This window comes from Vombatus ursinus, unplaced genomic scaffold (genome assembly GCF_900497805.2).
Source record: "Vombatus ursinus unplaced genomic scaffold, bare-nosed wombat genome assembly UNPS02014798.1, whole genome shotgun sequence".
NCBI classification, from domain to species: Eukaryota; Metazoa; Chordata; class Mammalia; order Diprotodontia; family Vombatidae; genus Vombatus; species Vombatus ursinus.
The window spans coordinates 41,362,088-41,385,473 of record NW_020954576.1 but is presented as its reverse complement, the minus strand read 5'-3'; the positions used below and the strand labels follow the sequence as shown (position 1 = coordinate 41,385,473).

The 23,386-nt window shown below is 38.5% G+C and overlaps 1 protein-coding gene across 6 annotated transcripts in view; it reads left to right on the top strand.

Annotated features, from left to right (window-relative positions):
• The window catches only part of TRAF5 (TNF receptor associated factor 5), a 53,526-nt gene extending 50,435 nt beyond the window's left edge, over positions 1–3,091 (top strand). For all 6 annotated transcript variants that reach the window (XM_027870887.1, XM_027870885.1, XM_027870886.1 and 3 more), the window contains one exon: positions 169–3,091. In XM_027870887.1, the coding sequence (XP_027726688.1) occupies positions 169–746 (578 nt within the window). In that variant the 3' untranslated portion in view covers positions 747–3,091. The remainder of the gene's footprint in view (positions 1–168) is intronic.
• Positions 3,092–23,386: the final 20,295 nt, after the last annotated feature.

Below are 23,386 nucleotides of genomic sequence, written 5' to 3'. Positions count from 1 at the left end.
AAGGGAGTCATTGAAAACTAACTGAACTTAAATTATCCATTTGTGGTCTTTGTATACATAGAGCTCATGTTGATTGTGTTAGATTTCAGGATCAGATAACAATATTTTGGATGAATTCTAATGGCAGCTTTGTCTAAAGGGACATTTGGCACTCTTTTCTCTTTGTAGTCACATTGGAAGGCCAAACTAACAGACATGATGCCCACATTAATGTCCACAAAGCCCAGCTGAATAAAAATGAAGAGCGATTTAAAATGTTAGAAGGCACTTGTTATAATGGCAAATTGATATGGAAGGTGACAGACTACAAGATGAAAAAAAGAGAAGCAACAGAAGGGCGCACAGTGTCCATATTCAGCCAACCTTTCTACACCAGCCGCTGTGGCTACCGACTCTGTGCAAGAGCTTACTTGAATGGGGATGGGTCAGGGAAAGGGACACATTTATCACTGTATTTTGTGGTGATGAAAGGTGAATTCGACTCATTGTTGCAATGGCCTTTCAAACAGAGAGTTACCATGATGCTTTTGGATCAGAGTGGAAAAAAAAACCACATTACAGAGATCTTCAAGGCTGACCCCAATAGCAGTAGCTTTAAAAGGCCTGATGGAGAGATGAACATTGCATCTGGTTGTCCTCGCTTTGTGGCACATTCCACTCTGGAGAACACCAAGAACACCTACATCAAAGAAGATACCCTATTTATGAAAGTGGTTGTAGATTTATCTGATCTTGAGGACCTGTAAAAAGTACCCAGATTCATTGTTGTTATGATGAAAGAAGCTCTTGGGTTGACAGTAGTGAAGGTCAGACTTAATTGCCATAGTGAACTGTATTTCAACCCATTACTAAGATGTGTTTAGGTTTAATATTTTAAAGCTATATAAAAATGCCAAAATTCTAGCTTGTCTTTTCTTATCAGTAGGCTGAATGTATGCCCTATTTTGATTGTTAGAATACTTGCCCTGTTCTCTTTCATATTGTTGTATATCTTTTGATGTATATACCTTTCTATACAATTAGATTGTGGGTTCCTTGAGGGCAGGAACTTTTGTATCTTTGTGTTTGTTGATGGTGTTACTAATGATGATGATAAGATAAAAATATGTCTCTAGACCTGACTTTGCAAATGAAGAAATGCGTTTCATAGCACGTGATTTTACTACAGGTCTAAGATTTCTAACTAGGACCAGACCATTTTGAACAATGTGCTAAACCTATGATTACTTGAGCTCTATTAAAATTTTTGTGAAGCTCTTCAGTAATCTATAAGCATAGTAGTATAAACCTACTGGAAGAAAGGTAAATAGATTGAACATTTGCCCTTCTTTCCCAGGGTGGAGCAAAGAGATGCTGAAAAGCACAAAAATAGGGTGATACAGAAGTGTGTCCAGCTAATATTTAGCCTCTATAAAAGAAAAAGGACTTTATTATTACCTTCAGTAAGAGAGTAAGAATCTACAGGCTAGTAGGATAAGAAACACTTTGGAACTCCCAACTGAATTACTTGGGAGACTGGGAAAATTTTGTATGGTGAAGAAAAGAGTGAGGATAATGATGGTCTGGTTAAATGACAAAAGCCAGGGATAATCAATGGGCAGTCCATGTGTTCCACTGGCATTCTCACAGTGTCAAGAGAAAGCCAGGGAGATTCCCAGCATATTGAGTGGAATTCTTTGTGGAGTACTTATGGGTGGACATGGACAGTAGTATCATAGGATGGTAAGGCATAGATGGATTGTATGCCTCATTAGATGAGATCATAGATCCATTTGAGTATTATTGAAGAAAACTGAATAAGGAGATTCCAAAAGGGCTTGAAAATGAAAGATCAGTTACATTTGGCCATTGAAATTGTTTTAAAGATAGTATACCTATCAAATACTAGTTTCAAAAAGTGATACATTTTTTGAGAGGACTGTGGAATTCAAAGTGTGGTATAATGGCTATTGTATTGGACTTGGAGTCAGGAAAATCTAAGTTCAAATACCAACTCTAACACTTATCAGCTATGCAACTATGGGCAAATCATTTAATTTTTATGAGCTTCAGTTTCCTCATCTGCAAAATGGGGGTGATACCTGTAGTACCTACCTCATAGGCTTGTTAGGAGGTGGAAATGATATATATCAAGTGTTTGACACACTTTGAAATGTTACATAGATGTAGGAATGAATAAAACTTATTTGCATCATCCTTAATTATTTCAGACATATTACTGACAGGAACTTTGTGTAGAATGGAAAGAATAAAGTTCCCATGCACATGTGTAGTTCTAAGAGTATGGATACAAATCTGGATATAGTGGAAAGAGTATTTATTCCTTCTGCCAAAGAATGACACTTTGGTAGACTGCAATATTCGCTATAACCTTGTTGTCATATGCAATATTTTCTTATGTTATTTAAAAATCTGTTTGTTTTTACAAGTGCATGCAAAGGACAATATTGCATGCAAAAGATAGTTTATTAATATTAGAAGGTAAATATCTTAGTGGTATAAAGGTAATAATGGCCTACTAAATAATAACTGCAATATCAACTTTAAAGAATATCAACTGTGCAAATATCTTCTGAGACTGATGGAAAACATTGTCACTTCCTGTAAAACATTAAGATGTTGAGATGAGTTATAAAGCAGTTTTCAGAAGGGGTCAAACTATTTATAAAGACATATGGAAACAACAGCCTTTCACTGAAGAATCCCTCTGTAACTTCTGGTGAATTTTGTTGTGTTTGTGGATTTATAATGTGAACAGATGCTCTCAGACAGACTTTGAAAGCATTTTGCTATTTTTCATTCGTATTAAGCCCAGGTGGCTACAATTATTTATGATGATTTTCAGTGTTTTTTTTTTTTATCACTTTTTTAGGCCACAGTTGTCTGTTCTGAAGGATCACAAAAACATGTTTATAACGGGTTTAGTGGAAAGTAAAAAACTTTAGTGTTGACAAAAAGCTCTTATTTTCATCAAACTATGTTTAAAAGGTCTGATTTTGAACTGATTTGTTTATTGGTTCAAACTGCCATTAATCAATGATTAAAATATAAAAAGAATTGTAGAAAACATTTTTGTTGACAAAATAAAAGTGACCTGTGTTTTTAAAAAGATGAATCCATTGAGGTGTTTTATTTTATCCATCCACCCAAGTTATGAACAGTTAAGTTACTTTTAAACTTTTACAGTTACTTTTAATTTTTTAAAGTAAATTTTTAAAATGTATTTGGCTTCATTAAAGTTCATAGAAATCAAAGATAAAGGGTTGAAAGGAACCTCAGAGATCTAGTCCAATAGCTTCATTTTACAGATAAGGAAACTTGTACAGGAAACCTTCCCCAACCCCTCTTAATTCCAGTGCTTTCCCTCTGTTAGTTATTTCCTATGGATAAAGAGGATAATAATAATACATAAAGGATAATGTATGTAGCTTGCTTTGTATATATGTGTTTGCATGTTGTTTTGCCCATTAGATTATAAACTCCTTGAGGGCAGGGACTTTTACCTCTTTTTGTATTGCCAGTGCTTAGCATAGTGCCTGGCACATAGTAGGCACTTAAAAAATGTTTACTGAATTAAATTGAATTGAGAGCTGACCTATATACAAATAAAAATAGTACCAAATAAATACAAGTATTTGAGAAAGATATGAAGTTTTATGAAAGGAAGGTGATTACTGACTAATGAGTTCAGATTCCCAAAAGAGGTGGGCTGCACTGAGCTTTAAAGAATGGATAGAAATCCAAAGGGAGCAGGTGGTATTACAGGCATAAGATAGGAATGAACAAAGGAACAGAGGTAGAAAAGCTCAGGACATGTAACCACAAGCCTGTCCATTAGATTGTGAGCTCCATGAAGGCAAATACTGTTTTTGCCTTTCTTTTTATCCCCAGCTCTTGAGCACAGTCCCTGACACATAGTAAGCATTTAATAAATGCTTATTGACACAAGGGCATGTAGTCCTGTGTAGATAAAACACAAGATACATGGAAGAGAGTAGCACCAAAATATTTGTAGTAGTACTTTTTGTGGCAGGAAAAAAAAAGTGAAAATAATGTGGATTCTCATCAGTTAGGGAATAGCTAAAGAAGATGCAGTACATGAATGTAATGAAACATTGCTACATTTGATAAAAAATGGAATATGTGAAGAATGCAGAGAAACACAAGAAACACTTATATGAAGTGAGGTACAGTCAAGTAAGCAGAACTAATAATACACAGAATGGCTACAATAATGTAAACAAAAACAATACTGAAAAGCAGTTGAAATAGAAACATTTAACCCAATGAGACCAAAGAAAGAGGGAAAAGAGTCGTATGTAAGAAACATTCAGAATAGGGCCTTTTTCTTAGAGCAAAAAAAATCTGGAAACAAAGGGGTGCCCATTACTTGGGGAGTAGCTGAACAAATGACTCAAATGGAATATTGTACCCTAAAAAAAGATGAAAGGGATAGATTCAGAGAAACCTGGGAAGATTTGTATGAACTGATACAGCGTGAAGTGTATGGAAATAGAAGAATAATTTATATGACTATGACTTGGAAAGGAAAATGACTTTGAAAGACTGCAAGACAATGCAAGGACTAAATGGGACTACAGAAAAATTAACAAGGAAATGTGCTTCCCACCTCTTGACTGAGAGGTGATGGACTAGAAGTACAAAATGAAATATACTTTCAAAGATACGGTCAACCTGTGAATTTTTTTTGTTTGGTCATTTTATTTACTTTGTTACAAGCAAGGGGGTTTATGACGAGAGAGTTAGGGGATGGGAATGGGGGGTTAATGATAATTCCATTAAAAAAAGGAAAAAAGAATATTAATGAAATTTAAGAAGACAGCAGAAGTTCAAAGTGGGAGAAGATAGGCATGGCACTTCTGGTACCATTATGTTAAGTTTAATAAATACTTTTTAAAACCAATGCTCTTCATAAGAGATTCACAGTTTCATGTGCAATCCTCTTTTCTTACTGGTATATATTAAGGTTTGTTAAGTTCATAATAAATATACAAACTAAAAGAATCTACTATGTGCCCAGTCCTGTGCCAGATACTGAGGATACAAAGTCACAAGGGATACGGTCCTTGTTCTCAAGAAGCCTACATTCTATTGGGATACAACATAAACATAAAGAATATTGAAAATAATGCATATTCATTTCAAGAGAGAGAACCCTAACAGCTGGAGAAATTAAGAAAGATCTTCTGTAGAAAGAGCTAGGTATTCTGTAAGGTACAGGTGAGGAAGAACACATTACAGACAGTGGGGACCACTTCTTTCTGACTTCATTGTCAGTAATACCAACATTATCCACCCAATATCCCATGTTTGAAACTTTAATTATCTTTGACTTTTCCCTCTATTTCAATTCATATTCAACTAGTTACCAAGTCCTGTCAGTCCTACTACTGCAAGATCCCTTCCATCTATTTTCTCTGTTTCCCACTGCAATCACCCTAACCACAGTCATTCATTACATATGCCTGAATTTTTGCAGTCCTAGCCTAACAGATCCCATTTGGTCCTTCATACCATTACCAAACTAATCTTCCTTATGCAAAGATTTAGTCATGTCACTACATAAAAATTTTCAGTGATTCCCAACTGCACTCTGAATAAAGTTCAATATCCTTTGCCTGATATTCAACACCCCCTACAACTTGGTATCATCCTAGTTTCCCAGCTTCATTTCATACTACCCTATCACATATTTCTCTATTAGTCAAACTGAGAACTACTCTGACCACCAATATATCTTGTACTTTCAGAATTACTTTAGTAATTGCTTTCCTCCTTCTTGCTTGTTGAGTTACTCCCATACCATAAAGTTTAACTTAGACGACACCTTCTCCATGAAGCTGCCCTGGGCTAAGCAACCTACATGCCGTGGCAGTGCCATCAGATCTCCTGTCTTTGTGTTCTCTAACTTTGACATCTTCCACTGAGCTTAGTACAGAACTCTACACCGGAGGGGCTTAATTAAGGTTTGTTTTAATTACACTGCAGAAGGTGCAGTCATGCTGGGCAGGATCCCACGAGGTGGAGAAGCTCCCTCTCCCACAAGGCACATTGTAGTGGAGGAACCAAGGTGATGAGGGTGACTTTCCATGTCTTCAGCCTGGCAGGGTCTAGAGGCCCAATCCTTTACATCAGCCACCCACTCTTGCCACTGCGTGGGTAGCACCCTCTTAATTCAGCTTCCATGCTGGGATGAAATTTATTGAGCCACTGAAGTGATTTGTCTAAAACCAGGTCTGGTCATATTACCCTCCCACTCAACGAACTCCAGTGACTCCCATATTGTCTCCGGAGCAAATACGGAATGTTCTGTATGGTATTCAAAGCCCTTCATCACCTTGCCCCTCCTCCCTTTTCGGTAATCTTACACCGCACTCACCAAAACACTCCTCAGTCCTGTGACACTGGCCTCCTGGCTGGTCCATGGACAAAACGCGCCATCTCCCAGCGCAGGGCATTTTCCCTGGCTGTTCCCTATACCTGGAATGCCATCCCTCTCCCCTCCAACTGCTGACCCCTCCCTGGCTTCCCTCAAATCCTGACGAAAATCCCACCCTCTACAGAAAGCCTTCCCCTACCCCTTTTAATTAGTGCTTTCCCTCTGTCAATTATTTCCTATTTATCCTCTATGGAGCAACTGGCACGGTGCCTGGCACATAGTAGGCACTTAAATGTTGACTGAAGTGAAATGAAACGAGGCGTTCGAAATGAGATAGATGAGTAAGAGTCTCTCGCACCCGAAAGGTGAAAGCGCTTTGCAAAGTGTAAAGCGCCTCTTGGGTGTAACCGTCTCCCTCTGAGTAACGGTCTTTCAGGCCCCTGACCAGCGGACGCGCGCCGGCGCAGGAGCAGCAGCAGCAAGAACTGCGCAAAGGGGGGCGGTGGGCGGTGGCTGCAGCTGCAGCGTACGCGACTGCCATTCCCACGCCACCCCCGCTTCGGAGCATGCGCAGAAGGCGCCCAACAGCCGTGACGCCTCTCTTCCCTCCTACTCGCACCCCCCCCCGGGAGGGGGCGGAAAGAGATCGGAAAACAGTCTGTCGACTTCCGTTTCCGCTTCTACTACGGTTTCACTCCCCTCTCCCAGCTCTCACTAGGTGGTAAACGGGGGTGGGGTGAGGATATGGCGCGTTCTTCCGGTCAGCCTCGTCTTGAGGAGAGTGGCGCGTGGGAAAGATCCTATACCTCTCTCTTCAAAGCTGCGCTTCTCCTATCTCCGCCCCTTCCCCCCGCCCTCCCAGCTTCCGGCGCGGCTTGTTTTTGTAGCGTCGCGTTCCGGTTCGTCTCACTTCGGTTTAGTTGGGAGAGAGAGAGAGGTGTACCCTGCGGTTCGTGTCGGGGACCGCACCGCGCCTTAAACATTCCAGGCCAACTGGGGTCTCACCCCACCCTTTCCCCGCTAGAGATTCTCCCTCCCTGTCCCCCTCTCCATCCTTTCTGAGTCGCCTTCTTTCAGGAAGCCTCCCCCTCGCCTACCCCGTGGCCTGGAAAGGTGTAGTTGAAGAAGAAATTTGTAAGGAGCTTAGCACAGTGCCTGGCATATAGCAGGCGCTTAATAAATGCTTCTTAACTTTCCTTTATGACATTGTACACGGAGCTCGAATCCCAGCATAGAAATTCGCTGCTGGGTGACAGAACAAGTCATCAATAATCTGGGCCGCAGTTCCTTCATCTGTAGAATGGCGATACTACTCTGGGTTGTCGTGAGGATAAAATCAGATAATATTTGTAAAGTGCTTTGAAAACCTTAGAGCGCTATATAAATGCTAGCTATTGTCTACAAAAGAAACGTGGCTGGTGTGACTTGATTGGGATCTGAGGCCTCAAAGGTCAACTTTCAGCTTTAAAACTATGATTCTATAAAATGAGGGGTAACAAGATTGTTGGGAGGAGTATAGATAAATGCCCCACTGACCTCATTGTCACCCCCAGAATGGGTTCCTGGGGGGGTTTAGAGTTGTTCTCAAAGACCTGAGCTCGAATTCTGCCTCAGACCCTAGCTGTGTGACTGGGCAAGTCACTTAACATTTACCAACTTCGGTTTTGTGGTGTTTAAAATGAGGTTACTGATAGCACACACATACGCATACCCTCTCCCTCCTCTCCCAGACCTGCCTCGAATCCTAAGGTTCTTGTAAGGATCACATGAGATAATATATGTAAAGAGCTTTTCAAACCTTAAACACCAGCTAAAAGCTAGCTATCATTCCGCACATATGCTTCTTTTAATGATCTATGGAAATTCTGGCTCCACCCCCCTCATTCCCTGTTCCCCCAGTTTCTTTGGCTGCCTCTCCCTCCACTGATCCTCTTAGGATATTGGAATTTTCAAGCTGCAAGGGATCTGAGAGATCTAGTCTACTCACCCACTCCCACATGCACCCCTTATTTTACAGATGATGAAAATGAGTCCTAGAAAGGTCACAGATTGTGGGTGAGAAGGGCTCTTGAAAGCTGTCTAATATAAACCACACCTAGACACCTGGACCAAATCCACAGGGCTGATGGTAGTTCCCATTTTTGAAGCTTAAAGTTTGCAAAGCTTATTACCTACCTTATTTTATTTCATCCTCACAACCCTGTGAGGTTATTATCTCCACTTTAGACATACCTTGCAAGTGGTCATCCAGCCTTTGCTTTATGATCACCAATGAGGGGAACCCACCCCCTCCTGAAGGATAGCTCTGTTAGAAAGTTTCTTTACATCAAACCCAGAGTTGTCTCTTGGCAGCTTCTACCATTGACAAACAGAACAAATCTGGTCTTACCCTTCTCTGTGGCATTCTTTCAAATATTTGAAAGGTATCTTTTCTCCAGGCTAAACATCCCTAGTTCCTTAAACTGATCTTCGTGTATCATAAATTTCAGATCCTTCACCATCTGAGATTGAATCCTACCTCAGAAACTTAGTAATTGCATGACCCTAGGCAAGTCACTTGACCTCTTTAAGTCTCAGTTTCCTCATTTGTAAAAGTGGGATAATAATAGCACCTACCTGACAGTGTTGTGAAAATCAAATGAGATAAATATTTATAAGTTGCCTTGCAAACCTTAAAGCACTATGTAAATTCTGATTATTATATTAGTCACCCTCCTATGAATGTTCTCCAGCTTTTAAATGTTCTTAAAACAAGTTGCATAGAACTGCAAATAAAATAAATTGCCTAGTACACAAAATGTGGTGTGACCAGGGCAAAATCTAGCTGGAATATTACTTCCCTAGTACTGAATCCTATGCCCTTCAATGCAACCTAAAATTGCATTAGCTTTCTTGGCTTCCTTATCATACTGTTTATTCCTGTTTAGATCTTCTAAAACTCTCTGTCTTTTTTGAGATGAACTGGTTTTTAGCCATTCAAACTCCCCAACTTGGAAGGTTGATTTTTCAAATACATGTGTAAGATCCCTCTTAAATTTCTCTTTTATTTAAAAATTAATTAATTATTTATTTTTATTTTAGAGGCAATGGGAGTTAAGTGACTTGCTCAGGGTCACACAGCTACCTGGTAAGTGTCTGAGGCCAAATTTGAACTCAGGTCTTCCTGACGCCAAGGCTGGAGCTCTATCCACTGCACCACCTAGCTTCCCCTCCTCTTATATTTCTTAATAGATTTGGTCCAATGTTATAGTTTGTCAAAATCATTTTTTAATCCTGACTTTGTTATCCACTGTCTTAGATAACCCTCCTGACGTTGTGACATCTGCAGATTTGATAAGCAGGTCACACAGATCTTTATCAAAATCATTAATGAAAATATTGTAGTCTCTTCATTCATGCCTAGACCCTCCAGTACCCTTTGGGCGGCATGTAACTTTAAAAACACTTATGAACCTTTATCTGAGGAAGAAAATTGGAGTCGTTAAAAGTACTGTGTAATATACCAAAAATTTCCTCTTGTTCCTCTTATTCAGTGCTGAGCCCAACTCATTATCCGGCTGAAGTGTCTATCCAAGATAGTAGTATTAGCTCTGTGGGTTCTGCATCTAAGTATCATTGTCTGGACAATAGGCATTCAGAATGCTCTGTACACAGTAAGTTACAAATATTGGTTGAGTGAGTGAATGAACTGTTACATCAGCAAATGTGCTAGGTGCCAGTGCCTATTGGATGCATGATACCTATCCTCAAGGAATTTAAAATATAGGAGGGGACTGGGGACACATACATGAAAAGGTTATGTAAGGCAATACACACCATTACGTTGCATGTAATCTTGCAATTCAGAGGAGAGAGAAATTTTTGTGGTCTGAGCAATTGGGGGTGGTTTTCATGTTGAGGAATAGGTTGCAGATAAGTACAGAGGAAGGAACCATGCTAGAAAGCAAGGAAAAATTAAAGGGAGGAGGGAGCTGGTTGAGGGATAAAGCAAAGTTGCCAAGGTGGAAATGCACATGGTATGGAACCAGAACAATGGATAGATTGATTTGGCTAGAGCATAGGGCTCATGTAGGGAAGGAATGGGAAAATAAAATTAGAGATAGAAGCTGGAGACAGCTCTAGGAAGGCGTTTGAATGCCAGGACCTTATTGGCAACGGGGAGTAAGTGAAGGGTTTTGGAATAAAGACTAGCATGAGCAAAGCAGCATCTTAAGATTAATCTGGCAGCTGTCTTTAGGAAGAATTGGACTGAGGAGAGATTGGAAAGAGCAAAATCAATAAGAAGGCATTTAGAATACAAGTTTGAGGTGAAAAGGGCTTGAATTAGGGTAACAGGAAAGGATAGACTGAATCAAAGTTTTGGGAGAAGAGCTGACAAATTTGGCTAGATGTTGACGTAAGGTAAGTCAAAGCTGATTCCAAGGTATTGAACCTGGCTGTCTGGGGAAAAGGTGGAATTACTGATAGGAACTATAAAATCTGGAGCTGATTTTGGAATAAAAATAATTAGTTTCGTATTATTCTCTAAAAAGGAAAATTGTGGGCAGACCATATTTAGGAAACTGTAGAAATAAATGGGGGCAAATGAAGGAAAGAGAAGATCAACAGGTTACATAAGACAAAACTCCAAGCAAGAAAATCTGTATAGAGTATAGGGTATAGGCATGAAAGTAGAAAGAGAAAAGAATTTCAAGAAAAGGTTAGTCAGTCACATCAGATGTTGAGAGGAGATGAAGGAGAATGAGAAATGAACAAATGTCACTGGATTTGGTTGGTGACCTTTAAGAGCAATGTAAATAGAGTCAGAAGCCAGGTTGTATGATGTTAAGGAATGAGTGGGAGGTGAAGAAATAGGAACAGTGAGTATAGACTGTACCAGGGGTGGGGAACCTGGGGCTTCCAGGTTCCCCCACCCTGGACTACAGTTTCAAGACTTTGGTGATAGAAACAGGACAGTATTTTGAAGGGATAGGAGAACTAAGTGAATGTTGTTTTTTTTGGTTTTTTTTTTTTTTCAAGAGGTGGTCATAACAGAGAAGCACTCTTACAGATGTATCCAGTGGAGATATACAGTGGAGATAGAAAGTATCCAGTGGAGATGGACAAATTAAAGATATTACAGAGAGGAAGAAGCAAGGACTCAGTAGAAATGAGAAATGATGATGTATTTTAGAGCTGTGAAGAAACTTGGAGATAATATAATCCAACCCTCTCATTTTACAGATAAAAAACTTGAGACCCAGAGAGAATAAATGAAGCATTTTCCTAACTATGCTGCCTCAGTGGGATCAAGATACTAGAATTGGGAATTAGGAGGGAAAAATCTAGCAGAGAATGAAGATAGGAGATTTTTGAAAATCTCTTCACGGCAGCAAAGAGAATGTTGATACAAATATTTTGAGGTGAAAGGGTGATTAGATGTTGTAGTTAATGCTAGATAGCCTTGAATTCAGTAGAATAAAATACAAGTCATTTACCAAGAAATAGGAGCAGAGGAGATTGGGAGCTTTAAGGAGCATGGAAAAGGTTGGACTATCCAGCTCTAGGGAATGGTCAAGACAACCAATCAACAAGAGAGGACTGAAAAAAATGCCCCGTAGCAGTTCAGTTGAGCCTATGGCAGCTAGTGGTGTACTAGGTAAGAGGGCTGGACCTGGAATCAGAAGGATCGAAGTTCAAATCCCACCTCAGACACTTATTAGTTACGGGGCCCTGAGCAAATCATTTCACTTCTGTTTGCCTCAGTTTCCTCAACTGCTAAATAGAGATAATAATAGTACCTTCTTTCCAGAGTTGTTGGGAGGATCAAATGAGACATTTATAAAAAAAAAAAGTCCCATGGTTTGAACCTGACTTCAGGCTCTTTTTGTTCCCCCTATCTTAGATTTATGCTGAAAATCAACTTCCTGTTTTAGGCTTTAGTTTTGGTAGTATTCCAACATACTTATTTTGATCACTGGACATGTGTACATTTTATTTCTGTAGAATAAAGTGGGCTCTGACTGACATAACTGTTAATATTTTATGTGTTCATTTTATAAGATTCTTCATGTTGGAGTCAATGCTTAATATACATTTAAATTTTATGCTTTTAAAATACGGGTCAGTAAAATCTTAATATAGAAATAAATAGATAAGGTTTTACAAAAATGTAAACAAATGATTTTCAAAAGCTTCATTTAGAAGAAAGCTCCTGGATCACCAAGGCAAGGCTAAAGTCTGGTTCTATTAGTCAATGGAAAGAGGAGAATTCTAAAGTTCTTCAATTCCATTTCAACAAGAGTCATTTGGAAAACAAGGGTGTTTTATTCAATCTATCTGCCATAAAGATGTTTACCATTTCATTAGGATGTACATATTATTTCCATTATGGCTAAGCAGTTACCCATATAACACTAGCTGCATTTAAGGAGGAAAGAACAAGAGATAAAAAGTCTTTTCAAGTTAGAGATGGCTAAAGTATGTGGAATCACAGAATTTTAAGTTAGAAGGGACCTCCAGTCGTTTAGTCCAACCTCTACCTGAAAAGAATATCCAATACAAGAGGACTTTCAATGAGGTGAAATCTATTACCTCCCAAGGCAAACTATTCCACATTTGGAAATGGGGATGTTAGTAGAACCTAGTGAGGATTGGACAATAGGTCCCTACCCAAGCACCACTTAACAGTTATTTTTTGGGCCCTCCTGGCTCAAAGTGAATGTAAATAGTAACTGTTTCTCTTTTGGCCAGCAACCTTGAGGGTCTTCCCCTCCTAGTTTGATTTTTTTTTTTTTAATTAAAGGGGCCATCCCTTGACTCCTTGAAGAGGCCTATTCACTGAATGGGCGTTGCATCACTCAAAGAACCTGAAAAGACCTTAGCTTTAAAGGGCCAAGGTCTCCTACTGCTTTCTGGGCCATCTGCTGTCATCCTGATTGATATCTGGCCACTGAACCCAGATGGCTCTGGAGGAGAGAGTGAGGCAATAGCCCTTTGTATACCCCTCCCTCACTCAAATCAAAGTCAATTGCAAGTCATGTCATAGATGTTTTAGACTCAGTTTCTTCTTCTGGGTTTGTATCTTAAGCATCCCAGTCACCATAACGACCTCCTTTTGCCCTGGTACCTAGCCCTTCCCTGTGCTAGACTGTTCTTCATGTAGGGCTACTGGCAAGAATCTGTCCCAAATGTTGACAGACCTATCTCCCTATGCTGATCTGGGCTAGAAAAATGACTTTTTCTTGGACTTTCCCATTAGAATAGGGGCTGGTGAGTTTTCCAGATATGGTTGCAAGATTTTTTTTTGGTGGAAGGGGAAGGGGAACTCTTATTTCTTCCTGTTACTCTACTATCTTGGCTGTTCCCTCTCAATACCTTTTGTTTTTATACCACTTAGATTTTCCCTTATATCCTTTCCCTCACCCTCACAAAGACCTATCCTTTATAACACATAATGTTTCAAAAAAGAAAGAGGAAGAAGAGAATAAAATTCGGCAAAACCAATTATTGTATTAAAAAAAATATGATGTAATATAGTGTTCCATACTTGTAGATCCTGACCTCTAGAAAGGAGAAAGGAGAAAGGAGAGGTAGCTTCTTTGGAGCCAAACTTGTTCTTTAAAATTTTGCAACATTCAGTTTTTATTGTTTTGTGGTTGTTTCTTGTGTATATTGTTTTCCTGGCTCTGATTATGCCACTTTTTATCAGTTCATGTGAATCTTTTCATGTGTCATACACATCATGTTTGTAGTTTGCCATATTTAGCAAAGGCCAAGTAGCAGCTTACAACTAGCATGCAGAGACTTGGTGTACCACTCCCTGGAATGTTTGGCATGGGGTGCCAGTCCCTGCCTTAGACCCTGCAGGAGAATACTATGCACCCAGAAATCTTCAGTTATTGATGTGTCTTTACATCCAACTCCATAGTGTTTAATGGCCAAATACCAAATGTTTTTAATCATAAAAGTTTATACAGAAAAATGAACTGAAATGCTAGCTCTAGCAATAAGTCAAGAAAAATAAATTGATAGAATAAGTACAGGAAAAAGTACAGGAAAACACAATTGTCCTTTTTGCAGATGGTATGATGGTATACTTACAGAACCCTAGAAAGTTAGCTAAAAGTTAGTTTAAATAACTTCAGCAAAGTTGCAAGATATAAAAATAAATCCACATGAATCATTAGTATTCACAAGCAACAAAACCTAAGAGGAAGAGCTGAAAAGGACAATTCTCAATTCAAAATAATTACAAAAGCTACAAAATATTTGGGAGTGTATCTACCAAGATTCAGCTAGGTACTATATGAATTTAACTATTAAACAATCTGCAGAAATAAAGACAGACCTAAATAATTAGAGAAATGTGTTCATGAGTAGGTTGAGCCAACATAATGAAAATGACAATACTACCTAAGTTAAATTACTACTCAGTGCTGTACCAATTAAACTCTCTAAGGGATATTGTATAGAACTAGAAAAAAAAACCATAAAATTTGTGTGGAGCAAGAAAAGGTCAATAATCTCAAAGGTAACAGTGAAAAAAATGGGAAGGAAGGGAGTCCATTAGTGCCAGGTTACAAACTATACTAAAAAGTATGCATTATAGTAATTTAGTACTGACTTTAAAAAAAGAAGTATCAATCAGTGGAACACATTAACAATATACAGAAGCAAACAAAATAAGATAGTATTCAATAAACCCAAAGACCACAGTTACTGGGTGAATAACATGTTATTTGATAAAAACAAACAAACAAACAAACAAACAAAAAACATCTGCTGGAAAAACTAGACAACAGCCTGGAAGAAATTAGGTTTAGACCAACACCTCATACCATACATCAAGATAAACTTCAAATGGACACAGGGCCTAGGTAGAAAATGGGTCACATAAATAAATTAGAGGAGCAAGAAATTATCTTTCAGATATATGGCTAGGGAAGCGTTCACAGCTAAACAAGCAAGAAAACAAGGAAAAAGTGGAGAGTTTTGACTAGATAGATTGTAAAGGTTTTTTGCATAAACAAATCTAATGTAATTTTTAAAAATAGAAGGGAAATAGGTAAATGGGAAAAAAAAAGTCTTTGCCACAAGTTTTTCTGATACAGGTATGTAAGAAATTCATTCAGATTTTTTGACAGCCATTTCCCAGTAGATAAATGGTCAAAGAATATGAACAGGCAGTTTTCCAAGGAAGAAATCTGAGTTATCAACAACCACATAGGAATGCTTTATATCACTAATAAATTGTTAATTAATTTATGAAATTATGAAGTGGGACAGGCATCCCCCAGTTCTATGGGTACTCACAGAGAAAAACCACAATGGCAGCAGGAAATAAGACTTCACACTTTAATAAAACAGGGTATAGGAGCAAACAGGCTTAGAAAGTACAGAGATAAACTTTGAAAGGGGTACAGAGGTGTTGGGTCAGGGATAAGGTGATGGAGGAAGGCAGGCAGCAGTGGGGAAAAAGAGGGACAAGGGGAGAGGCACAGAGAATCACTCACATAACCACGTATTAGAGTTGGGAACACTCAACAGCATGGACCCACTGGAGATGGAAGAGGACTGGGAGGGGGAGGGGGGCAGCCAAGGGTTTGAGGTCTCATCTTTATAGGATTTGTTTTTTTTAAAAGGAAGAGACTAACTTTTAATCATGCCACCCGGGGACTAGTTCATTAACATATTCAATTTTGTCAAAATTTAAAACTTTAAAGTTAGCATATCTCAAAGTTATCAGGAACATTTGGTGTTCTATAGGTCTTACTGTAGATGTTCTGGAACTTGTCTGAGATTTTTGTATCATAGGACCAAAAGGCCCTAACAGCAAAGCCTAGATGGTTTTCCCTAATTCAGAATATATTGCCAGGATGTGATTTTTGGTTAATATATGATGCAATTTGCAAATTATGTTCCTTTGATTTTGGGGATGTTTGTACATGACTTTTAGTTCCCCTTTGTAGCCTTACTTCCTGCTGTTGTTACTTTATACTGGCTACTTATAAGCTTACAGTACTGACTAGAAGGGGGGGTGGGGTAGGCCAGAGTCAAGGGGATCAGAACAGGATATAATTTTAACATACTAATAATTAGAGAAATGCAAATTAAGGCAACTTTGAGGTTCCACTTCCCATCAGACTGGTTAAGATTACAAAAGAGGAAAATGACAAATATTGGAGGGGCTGCAAGGAAACAGGCACACTAGTGTACTCTTGGTGGAGTTGTGAATTGATCTAGAACTTCTGGAAAGCAATTTAGAACTATGCCCCCAATTACTAAACATTTTTACTCAGCTATTTCACTATTGGACCTATACTTGAAAGAATCAAACAAAGAGGAAAATTCTTTATATTTATAAAAATATTGATAGTGGCTCTTTCTTGGTAGTGAAAAATTGGAAACTTAAAGGCATATCCTCCTATTAGGGAATGGCTAAATATACTATGGTTTATGAATGTAATGGATTATTATTGTGCCATATGAAATGATGACAGTTTCAGAGGAAATTGAGAAGACCTCTATGAACTGTGAAGCAGAGCAAAGTAAGGAGAATTAGGAGAACAGTTAATACAATGATAACATTATAGAAAAACAACTTTGAAATATTTTAGAATTCTGATCCATGCAAAAATAAAATGATGAAAAACACTATTTACCTTCTAACTGAGAGGTGATGAACTTAATGTGAAGAAAGAGTCATACATTTTGGAATATGGTTAATGTGAACATTTGTTTTGCTGGGCTATGCAACTATTTATTAAGGACTTTATTTTTCATTTGTCCATTGTGGAATGAGGGAGGAAGGATAGTGGGAGGAATAGATTAATTTTTAAAAGAAAATCTATATGTTTAAAATGTTAATTAAAATTATTTCTTAATAATATACCACAGAAATGTTCCTTGTTAAAATATGGAAGAACTTGAAAATATTCAAACTTCGTTAAATATATTCTCCAATGCGTTTTTAAATAGAAAGTTCTTTCCTCATTAAGGATACTTCTGATTTTAGATGTCAAAACGTTCATAAAACAGATGGCTCATGTTTGAAAATTAAATTTGATGGAACTCAGCAAATAAATGAACTTGTAGCATAAACATTTTCAAATTAATCTATTAATTTGTAATCTATTGTAAGAACATATGCTAAATAATAGAATTAGGATACTAACTAGCCTTATGGTCATTTGATATTTGTTTTGGCACATGATCAAGTGATAGAAGGGGGAAGAATCAAGTCAGCAAATAATTAAACATCTACATATTGATTAACTATTATTACCATATTATTTCCCTGGATCCTCCATTTGAGGAAACCCCCTCACCAGCATGATCATTTCAAATCAATCTCAGCCCATGACTCTCTGAACTAATTCTCCACTTTGGCACCCCCTTCCCTTTTTCAGCTCCCTTTTATGTGTTATCTTCCATCATTAGAATGTAACCTTCTTGAGGACAGGAACTCTTTTTGCTAGTATTTGTATTCCCAACCCTTATGTGCCTGGCACATATTTTCTAGAAAAAGAGATTTATTTTCTAGGAAAAGAGATCTGTAAAGTAGTTTCTGACTATACTACTAAGTTTAAGTACCCTTAAAATAAGTATTTGATAGAAGGAGAAATGAAAAACTTCTGAGGTTTTATAAAGCACTGCATTTATGTTATTCCTACATTGCAAAAGGCTGGAAATCTATTTTCTGCAAGAAATAAAAGGCATGAGGAAAGAGGTCTTTTCTAAAATTTCTGGTTAAAGGTCCAAAATACCACAGCAGAATAACCTCCACCTAATAGATTTATTTATTAGAGGATCAACACAACTGCCCTGGATTGCTCTATCTCTTCCTTTAAAGGATCCCCTACCTCTGGACACACATGAGGATCAGATTCAATCTTGGGGAGGCAGACCTTCAAAGAAAGGATTCAAGCTCTTTTACTCATAATCTCTGGCTTTGTACAGCTACCCGCTCTGGAGCTTCTGGCAAAATCACTTAAACCTTAGATTTGTCTCATGGTAGGGTCTTGCAAAAGAGGAAGTAGAAAGATATTCAGTGCACAATGCAAACCAGGTAAAGGACAGATTTATTTCCTTCTGAGGGAATTGAACAGCAAGTAGTAGTGGGAATTGAGTGAACCACACTTGCTCCAACTTGTGACTTAATTCTGAGGCTAGTTCAGTTCCCTTTCTGTTCTTATTTGTGGGTCTGGTCCAATTTCTGTCTTGTGAGAAAATTTTATTCAGTTGTGGAAATTGTGAGAAGACTTTATTGCATTGTTTGAACCTTGCCCCGCATGCCCGGGAAGCTGGACCACCTCTACCTGCTGCTTAGAGACCTTTAACTAAGGACCTAGGTTATGCTGACCAGATCCAAAGATTGATGCAAGGAGTTTTCTCACAATTGTATATCTCAAGGAACCCATATGTCTTATCTGAAAACTGACCCCCATACCGATCAATCGGTTATTGTTTCTATGTACCTTTGATTGAATACAAACACCTATATTCAATGGGAGTGAGACACTTCTTTTTCTGATTTCAGGGAATTGCACCTGTTTCTCTCTCCCTCTTCCAACTTGGAAAGTCTTTAATCTTTCCTCCAATTAGAAATCTGATTACCTAATTTTGTATCCTGATTAATTGTTTTTCTTTAATTAGTTATATTTGATTAATTGCTTTTAATTTATAAAAGTTTGTCTCCCCTTATATTCAGGGTCCAGCCCTAAGCTGAGGAGATCTGGTCCCAATTTGTTATGCAAATGGCATGCATTGCTTAATAAATCGTTATGCTTAGAAGCTCGAACCTTTGTTTCCTGAGACATTTCATCTTTTCACCTATCATACTTCACAAAAAGTGGGGAAGGAGTTAACACACAAGATTTACAAGTGAACGTCAAGAAAGACAAACACAGTAATCATTTATTTTGCCCTCCAGGGATGCTGAGTCTTAAAATATAAAACAATGAAGCATTTTGGGGATTTGTTCATTTTCCCCTTGCCTTGGCTTTCTTTCTTTAAGGTCCATGTCTTCTGGCAAGCCAGTCCAGAGGTAGGGCTCCCCTTCTAGTTGGTCATCGTTTTTTCCTCAAAGGAGCATTGTGTAGTGGCTGGAAGGGACACCTCTTGAGGAACAACCAGCACTGACTGAGGGACCCAAGAATCCATGAGGTAGCCCTTCTGAAAGTCTATATCTCAGGATCACCCTTTGAAATACCTGTGCTCAGGAAAAGAAACACAAAACAGAAGAGGCAACCAGAGGCTCAGGCTCAAACTTGCCCAGATGAGTCTCTGTTCTAGAAGCCACATAAAGAGCAGTTTAAGAATTATTTACCACACATTCAAGAGATAGAAAGGAAGTGAGAGAACCAAAAAGCAGAGACACTCTTTGAAAGTCTACTGGGGAAGGGACACTTTCTGGTGTAGTGGTCAGTCCTCTCTGATTCAGTTAAGGTGTAATCCAAACCCTCACCAATTGATAAAGGGAAGAGGAAGCAACTAATACAGAATTTGATGCACCATCCTGTAAGGTGTGGATGTGCCCATGTAAAATATGTATATCTATGTGGGTTGTCTAAATGCTTGGGAGGCATTGATAGATACAATCTGAGGTCTGGACTACCCCCTTTCTAAAGAGAAGAGAAGAATTAAAATGAAAGCTTGAGGGGTGAGGGGAGGGTTGGGAGGGAAAGAGACAGGCAAGTCCTTAGAGCACTGCTAGGATAGTTATTCTTTCCTCCAGTCTTGGGGGTGGGGGGGGTATCCAACCAGATATATATCTGGTTATATCTATCCGCCTCTACAAATATTTTTGGATTAAGAGTACAATAGGTTCAAAACAAAACCTGGTTGCTCTTAAGGAAGGAGGATTACCTCAAATTGCACCTGCAGACTTTATGCCTTCCCATAATTACTGGTTTAAATAAAAGACCATTACAAATAACGAATAGCAACTAAACCTATTTATCCAATCAAAATTGCAAAAAGAAACTGGAAAGTTATATAGATCAGAATATGCCAGAAAATACACAAGCGTAAATGAGCTCTTTGGATGAGAAAAATATGAGATGTCAGTTTAGAGAGGTCCCAATCTCACATAAGGTGATTCCTTGAAGTCTCTAGAGAAGCAAACATTTGAGAATCTAGTTTTTTTTTTACATGTCTTGTTCTCTCTCTCTCTCTCTCTCTCTCTCTCTGTTTCTCTCTCTGTCTCTCTTTCTCTCTCTCTCTTTTTTTCTGTTTTTCTCTCCCTCTTTCCATATGTTGGTAGTCAGATGCTCTGGCTACTGGGTTGCTGATCGGTTCAGCTCTTAACTCAGTCTTAAGTGCTCTCATGAGCAGTAGAGTGTAGGCAATGCCCTCTTGAAGAAAGTCTCTTTTCCCCAAAGTTCTAGCACTAATTTGGCCCTCATGTAGGCATATAGCTTCAACTCACCATTCTCTCCACCAGTTCAGAGTCATGTTCTGTAGCATGCAGCATAGAGCTGCCTCTTTCTCACCCAAGACTGGGTAGAAGTTAGGTTAAAATTCCGAAGTGCCAAATCTCTCAATACTAAGCCAGCATATGTGACCCATTGAAAAGGAGTAGAACAGATTTGTCACTGAAGGTCCCCACCTCCAAAGACAGTACATGGTCCCTGAAAGGGGTCTAACCCCAGGCACCCTCCATGGAGTCTACTCTATCCAGAGCCAGTTAGCAGGAGCTCCCCTAATCACATCCAATACATCAGCATTAAGCATAACACCCCTGTTCCCTTTTGCTACATAAAAATGAGAGCCCTGGATAAGCCATTCTGAAGAATCTAGCTTTACAAACAGTAGCAGACCCCATTGAGGAAATGAACGCAGCTTGAGATTGCAGAAGGATACCATGTGGTCAAAGAATGGCAACACTATGACCAAAAATAGGTCAGCTGCTGGGGAGTACTTACACCTCTACTCTTCATTTCACCAGGAAAATTGAATCCTCTTCAAAACCTCCCCACATGGAGCAACCAGACTTGGAATAATCATTTCCAGAATTACGGCAAGAGATCATATCAGGAACAGATCCAGTTCCAGAATCTCTACCCTGCCAGTGATTTGGGGGCAACTTTGGAGAATGATACTAGTATGTGGGGGGGATAGCTCATGAAACAACAGATTACTATGAGTTTTAGCACTCCACATAATATGGTTTCTTCTCAAATTATTTCATGAACATGCATCCAACCCACATCAATGAGACTGTGATAATTGATGGGCCAGATATGCTCAAATGCAATTCACAGATCCCAGTGGTGTTCATCTATTTCAGCCATAATCTGGGCAGCTAATTTCTCCCCTAGAAGATTTTTCCAGGCCTCTATTTGCCACTGGTTTCTTTCCCTACTCTCATCATACTCCTTTTCAGTATTTCTGAATATGGTTTATATGAATGAAAGGTTAGCTTGCATATAGAGGGTCTCAAAATCCATTCCAGACTTTGCAAGTTTGCTCCAGCCTTAAACACTATTGGACTATATGGAAGGTATATGAGCTTCAAAGTCCTGATATAAATGACAGATGAAACCCAACATTAGTGAGAATCATGTGATGGGAAAGGACACATTAATAGGATTTGATGACTTTGTGTTTTTAAACTATGAGTTTTTAAGAAATATTGTGGTTAGAGTAAGTTAAAGCTAGTTGTTATTTGGAGTTTTTAATCAATGTATTTCTTATTTTAATAGAAGCAGAAATAAGTTCATGCTGGTGCTTTTGTTCTGAGCTCATCTCTAATTTGTTCTGTATATATCATGTTTGTCCGTAGTTTTTCCATGTTGTCTACCCCGATTGTTGTTGTTGTTGTTTATCCTTCATTCTCAACAAGGACCAATGATATCATGAGGGTGATGTCTTAACTTGTGAGTGAATTGCATTTAAGTGAGGCAGAGCTGCACAAAGTTATCAGCCTTACTCTTTCCTCCAGAGTCATTAGGGTCCAGTGGCAAGACAAGAGTCAAGACAACTGGGAATGGCTCAGGATTCAGTGGGTGGCCTTAGCTCCATTAGATTGAGAGCTACTGGAGACTAGTCACTATTTTTTGACTTTCTTTGTATCCCCATTATTAGCATAATGCCTGGCACATAATAGATGCTTAGTAAATTCTTGTCAATTTAACTTGTAAGCCAGGCAAATATATTATTGATACAGATGCCAGTAGTCACAAGCTGTACTATCTGCAAGGCTGAGAAGAGTCTCATTTCAGAAGGTTTGTTAAATCCTCATATTGCCCAGAAGAAATAATTTGATTACATGTTTCCTAAAAGGCACCCTTGACCTAATTTATTGCACCGTGGTCAGGAGCATCGCTTTACCAGAGATATATTACCAATTTGTGACCAAATGTGTACCACGTGTGACAGTGGTGAGTGTGTTAGGCAACTGTTGGTCAATGAATGTGGTAGAGTGTAGAGCTCAAGGAGAAAAGACAGGTTTTTTCCACAGTAAGTTCTGAATATTGAACTTGCTAAGCACAAACACAATTATGGAAAAAATGAAAGCAATACTGTAATTCAGCTTTGCAAATAGCTACTTATACTCTCTTTCACTGTGAGTAATAATTTTCAGCAGGGGAATAGAAAGAATGCTTCTTTTCAAAAGTATTCTTATTTACCAAAGTGACATATTGTCAGTAATTAATTTAATTTTGTTTGTAGCCAGTTCAACCAGTCAGCCAGAAAGTATTCATTGGGCCCAAAGCAGCGTGCCAAGTTTTTTTTCCTACTTCTTTAGTTGGTGAGAAGGAAAATACTTTAGAACTGGTTGACTTTTACTTCAAAACAAATATTTAAAAGGATGGTGAAATTCCAGGTACTTGTATGATTAGAAAGTTAACATTCAAAGTTAGAACAATACATTTGTCAATCAGTCAATAAACATTTGTTAAGATCCTACTATGTGCCAGGGACTGTGCTGAATGCTATTATTTCATGTGTTGCTGTCCACTGGAACCTTTGGGTCTTCCCTCTAATTGACATAACTTGATT